Below are 6,186 nucleotides of genomic sequence, written 5' to 3' on the forward strand. Positions count from 1 at the left end.
AAGCATGTTTTTTCAGGGCTTCAAAAATCATCTGCCAACAATATACCAAAATTACATGACTGAATATCATTGTTTTTATATAGGAAAAACACTATAAAAGGTTTGGTCCTTTCACAAACAAACCTGGCCACATCTATCTAGTCATATTGAGTTGATACTGCTTGAACTCGATGATTCCTTAGCTTTATAGTTCCGTACCAAATGTACTCGATGCTCTGTATTTGCTTAAATTAAATTGGCTAGAGAGACTGATTCAAAATGTGTACCTTCTCCAGTAATTCATGCATCAATGGATTTTTTGCTTTTTCGATGACGTTAGTGTCAGATACATCCACATCCGGCTTTTCTATTTTTGTTTGGCTTTTAATCTTTACATTCTCTGCTGTTGTCCAGTGAATCCTCTGTCTCGTCTCCATCTTCTCCCTTCTGAATCTTATTGTTCCTTTTCATATATGATTCTCTATTATTCAGAAAGAGAAGAAATGAATCAACGGCTCTCTTTAGCCACAGTTGGTTGAACAACAAAGGCCTCATAGATGTCCCGCAGTTTGATTAATATTTAACTGAGGAAATCATTTAAAATTGAAGAGATCATTTGCAGGAACCAAGTTGTAGGAAAGATATTGAGGAGATGAAACAAGATGTCGAACAGATGATAGATCGTTGCAACGAGACGGTGTCTAAGATGGAAATTGTGGATAACCTCCAAAAATTAGGAATAGCATACCACTTTGAGAAGGAGATCAGGGGTGTACTAAACGCCATTCACAGATACAACCTGGGATGCGAAGGCCTCTATGCTACAGCTCTTAGATTCGGATTGCTGAGGCAACATGGATATGATGTTTCTCCTGGTGATACGCATTGATATTTCTTGGTTAATTTTTTTGTTTTTGAAAGAATCATTTCTTGGTCAAATAACTTCATTTTTCATTACACGGTATAACAGAATCTATTTTGTTCTTGGTGCAGATGTCTTCAATGTATTTAAGGATGAAAGAGGGAGTTTTATGAGTAGCCTTAAAGAAGATGTGGAGGGGATGCTGAGTTTGTATGATGCTTCACATTTTGGCTTTGAAGGGGAGGTTATATTGGAAGAGGCAATGACCTTCACAGCTTTTCACCTTGAGGAAAGCATTAAGTACTTGAACCCAATCCTTTCTCGACGGGTGGCTCATGCCCTAGAGCTCCCTCTTAACAAAAGAATTCTAAGGTTGGAAGCCAGGCATAATATAGATTTATATGAGAGGGTAACAGGCCATAACCCAGTGTTACTCAAACTGGCAAAGCTGGACTATAACCATGTGCAGTCTCTGTACCAAGTAGAAGTCAAGGAGATGTCAAGGTTCGTTGTGACTCGAATTCATATTTTTCATTATTGCTCTCAAATTAGATTACTGTGAAACCAATGAATTATAACTACCATTTTCCTCAGATGGTGGAGGGACCTTGGTCTTGCAGAACATCTGAAGTTTTCAAGGGATAGATTAATGGAGAATTACCTAGTGGGCGTCATCTTCAACCCTCATTTCACTGTTTGTAGGAGAGGATTCGCGAAAATCAACTGCTTCGTCGCAACAATTGATGACGTTTATGATGTGTACGGCGCAGTGGACGAGCTAGAGCTGTTCACAGATGCTGTCTGCAGGTAGCATCTGGCTCCCAAGAACTCTGCATGCCTGGCATCAAGTGCAAGAACACGTCTAAGTAACACGTGTCTGGCTCAGTGCAAGGCTTGTTCAATATCAAAATGTTGCCAATATTTGTCCTAGCTGCTGCTCTGATGTATTTTGATGTACGTACCTTGCAGATGGGATATTCGATGTCTTGATCTCCTTCCAGAATACATGAAGATCTGCTTCCTAGCTCTCTTTAACACTACAAATCAATTTGCCTATGATTTCATGAGGGACAAGGGTTGCAATATCTTAACATACTTGACCAGTGCGGTAATGTATACATTTTAACTTCTTTTCTTTGAAAAAAAATATATTTGTGTTCACATCTGTTTTTTATATACATTTATCATATTTGTGTTCACATCTGTTTTCTATGCACAATTACTGACGAGTCATTGTCTTTTTCAGTGGGCTGATTTGTGCAAATCATATTTAGTGGAAGCAAAGTGGTTTTACAGTGGATATACACCAACACTACAAGAATACATGGACAATGCATCGACATCGATATCATGGCCTCTGTTATTTGTTCATATTTATTTCTTCATGCAACACAATATGAAGGAAGAGGCTACTGTGAGCATACACGAACACTTGAACCTCATAAGGCTGACATCCTTGATTTTGCGGCTTCATGATGATCTTGGAACATCAAAGGTTTGCACGATTCGCTCATACACCAAGCCATACTCTAATGGCCAACAAGAGCTCTGCATTCTTTGTTCGGGAAATTGCGGATTGTCACCTGACATGTGACAGTCATATTTTGAAACCCACGGAAGGGCATTCCTTTGCCGCAAGGTAGAATATGGGTGTGCTCCGGGTGGGCGGGGGAACTCAAGGGTTTCACCATCCGGTTGTGATCCGTAACTAGGAGAGGAGAAATCTCTTCTTCCAAACCTTTCGAACCAGATCATAAAAAGTTAGAAAAATCAAAAAGAAGATTCACAAGAAAACTGAAAAAAATTGAAAATTGGGCATTGCGACCCTCTTTGCTTTTATTAATTCTCCAAAACTCTCTCACTAGGTTAGTTTTGATATATAAAATCCTTATTTGTTCTAGTGGGTACCCCATCTCCTAATTAGGTTATACTTTTCTTTCCTAATCATGGTGGGATCCTGCTACTAATTACAAAGAAGAATTCTTACCCAATTAGGTAAGTTGCGTATTCAAATTACATGAGTCCATATCTTTGCAGACCTGGTTGACTACATCTACTTTGCTTTTTGAATCACCATTGAACTCTTCTCGGACAAGAATTTGACTTTTTGTCAAACTTTACTATATATATAAAACTTTGACTTGCCTGTTTGGCCTACTAAAACAGCTGGGATGGGCCAAAAAATGGTGGCAAAAAATTCTTGATATTTTCCTGTAGCGCTCCAAATAAGCTTTACAACTGCTCAAGAATCGTCCAATTTCGTTATCGGATGACAAAGTTATGGCCTTTTGAAGTTGCATGTGTCGGTTTGCTCTCTTTATGAACCTAAATGATGATCCGATAGATCCGGATTACCCCTATAACCCATTGGATCAGGTGGCCTGTAAATGTGCGGTTGGTGACCGAGAGTTTCCCTTTGCCAATTCGAAAAAAAAAAACTCATAGCACTCTAATGACTTTTACTTGGATCACCCTCATATACGTACACCATATGGAACCCTTATCATTTGCTCATAATTTGTGGCAGTCACAAATCTCGTTTTTAAAAAAAAATTCCACAAGAAATATTGTATTGAAAAACGAATTTTCTTGAGAAAAGAAACCATGAAAATTATCAATGTACCTAAACAAAACAAAATTATAATATAAATAACATAAAAAAACTATGCAAAAAGGTGTTTTTATCATATTAAATATGAAGTTAAAAACATGAGTTTTTCAACATAGACCATCTTTTGAAAATATCGCATTTTAGCTTTGGGTATAATACTATCCTTTGAAAGTATGAGCTTTATATATGTTGACTATGATTTGAAAGACTAGCATGAAGAATGCTTTCATAGAACGAACAGATTAGAAAATAGGAAATTCCTTGCGACATTGTTAATTTCTTACCAACCACTTATTTTCCTTTTTATTGTGAGCTCTGTTATTTCCTTATTAGTGTTTATGAATTTGAGGAGACTTCTTAATTAATTCTATTATGTTTCATTCATGAAGGATGAGATTGATAGAGGGGATGTGCCAAAATCTATCCAATGTCACATGAAGGAGAAGGGTGTGTCTGAGGAAGTTGCTCGCCAACATGTAGAGGATTTACTAAGAGATGCATGGAAAAGATTAAATGAAGAATGCATGTCAACTACTACTACTCACCCTATTGTGCAAGTTTCCTTGGATATTGCAAGGATGGCACAGTGCATCTACCAATATGGAGATGGTTATGGTTCCCCAGGAAGAGAGACTAAGGAGCTTGTATTGAAGTTGATAGTGGAAAATGTTTGATGTGGGATGGATGCTCGCCATCGTCCATGCATCTCCTCTTTTTTATGTCCTAAGGGTACTTTTGTATGGCTTGGACAAGTTTAATATGGGCAACAAGCCATGTAGCAATAAGTGCATTTCTGATGCATTTTATTAGAATCTTGAGTAAACTTAAAGATTTTCCTATGTAATAAATCTAGTTGTTCAAGGGTACTATGGACTATCAGCCTACACTAATGAGTTAATTTATGTCGGTTTGGAACAGTACACGCCTCCACCTGAGGAGCCTCGAGAAAGCTGAACTGGAACCTCTGGCTTTTTGAAATGATAAAAATACCCCTACTGGTGGGCGGGATTGGTGTTGTTGACCTCTTTGGAACCCACACGCTCAATTAAGGATGGCAGTGGACCGAGGGAAAGCGGGGCCCCGCCTCGCCCGCGGGGATGGACCGACACTATCCCCCGCCCCACCCCACCCCACCCCACCCCACCCTGCCCCCTCATGTCATCCACATATTATTGTAATCTTATTCGTTGATCATAACTTGATCAATGGTTCAGATGAAACATAGATAAAGGGTTAAAAGGAATAGTTGACTAGGGTTTCTAGCATTCTCCCCTCCCGTTCTGCAGCTCTGAGTGCTCAACCCCTCTCTCCTTCTTATCGAGTACCAACGACAATCCGACGAAAGAAAATATAACTCTTATATTTCACATGCTGAGGGCCTCCAATGAAACATAGCACATGCATGAGTCTCATGAGGAGGGACTCTAATAAAAAAAATGTGGAGAAATACGGGCCTCTAATGAAATATGCCTAGGGCCTCAACTTCTCTTGAGCTTCCCTTGGTCTCAGGAAGCAAGGTTGCTTAGAGTTTTTCTTTAAAGTCTATCATTGTAAATCGGCAGATTCGTATTGTATGGGCCAAAGAATTGGGTGAGGACGTGACTGCTAGTCTGGTGATTGTTGACCAAATGAAATCAAGGGTTCGTTTTGGTCATATATGAAAAAAAAAAAAACTTATCAAATGGCAAATTGGAATATGATAGGGCCCTATCATAAACCAACAGAAAAACTCTAAGTTATTAGGCAGGTTGGATGAAGGAAACCCGAGTTCGACCGCCTGAACCCTGCTCTCCCCCAGCTTGAACCAAGCCTGCAAGGCTAAATGTCATTTTAGGCTTAATTTTGAGATTTTGAAATTGATTTTAAGCATGTTAGATATTATTTTTGTTCAAAAATAGGTTTTTGAGTATTAATTTAGATATTATTCTTGATTTTATGTAATTTTTGTAGCCTAAAATTTTACATTTTTAAATTTATCCGAATTTTGCCAGCGGATTAGGATATTATTAGCTCTGAGGTACCCCCAACGACTTTTTATATCAAACATAGGTAAATTTATCTCGGCATCAGACACACCCTTAGTGCGCTGCTGCACAGGATAAACAACCATTTTTTAGGTACTTTCTCATGAAGAAACCTGCTAAAACTACCATCTCAAAAAGAAAAGTTTTCAATTAACAAAAACTATTATAAACAAAAAACCTTTTTGAAACTAGACACAAAACTTCAACTATAAAATTTGACCCAAAAATGTATGGCATTTACTAAACATCCTAAAATTTCCTGTGAACCCCTTCCCAGAAGCCTTATAATGCTATAAGTAAGGCTTTCAGCAAATATTGAACAGTGCCGATTCAATATCACCATTTATACTTATGTCCATTTTAAAATATTAATCTAGACTTACTTATCTCATGCGGAGCTCAGAGTTCTCTCTCTCTCTCTCTGACATGAAAGTTTTTAGCCTTCCATAGCTTACATATCCCTCCTTTAGTAGATGAGGAAATTAATACCATGTACTTAACAAGGCAAGCACAATGAGATGGAAGATTCAAACTTTACATAGCTTACTTAAAGCAGCTGGTCTAAGACACCATGTACCAAAACAAGGATAAACAGGTACTTAACAACATTTAAATGGTGTCCATTAACCTATATTCCACCACTAACAAAAAGGCATGACAGTTTCTATAACTAACTAAAACTCTATATCCAAGAAATCGTAAGATCCGAC

The 6,186-nt window shown here is 38.1% G+C and overlaps 1 protein-coding gene across 1 annotated transcript; it reads left to right on the top strand.

Annotated features, from left to right (window-relative positions):
- The first annotated feature begins 631 nt into the window (after positions 1-631).
- LOC149830841 ((-)-alpha-terpineol synthase-like) lies at positions 632-4,126 on the top strand. The gene is made up of 6 exons (XM_090011841.1): positions 632-854; positions 973-1,345; positions 1,436-1,648; positions 1,811-1,949; positions 2,088-2,336; positions 3,842-4,126. The coding sequence occupies exons 1-6, from the start codon at positions 632-634 to the stop codon at positions 4,124-4,126; spliced, it is 1,482 nt and encodes a 493-aa protein (XP_089867967.1).
- The last annotated feature ends 2,060 nt before the right edge of the window (positions 4,127-6,186 follow it).

Source organism: Nuphar pumila, chromosome 7, assembly GCF_984573655.1.
Source record: "Nuphar pumila chromosome 7, dmNupPumi1.hap1.1, whole genome shotgun sequence".
Classification (NCBI taxonomy): domain Eukaryota; kingdom Viridiplantae; phylum Streptophyta; class Magnoliopsida; order Nymphaeales; family Nymphaeaceae; genus Nuphar; species Nuphar pumila.

Coding starts and splice junctions, on each gene's coding strand:
- LOC149830841 (XM_090011841.1), top strand. CDS start 632: ATGAAACAAGATGTCGAACAGATGATAGATCGTTGCAACGAGACGGTG. Junction 1,346..1,435: donor GAAGTCAAGGAGATGTCAAG/GTTCGTTGTGAC, acceptor CATTTTCCTCAG/ATGGTGGAGGGACCTTGGTC. Junction 1,950..2,087: donor TAACATACTTGACCAGTGCG/GTAATGTATACA, acceptor TGTCTTTTTCAG/TGGGCTGATTTGTGCAAATC.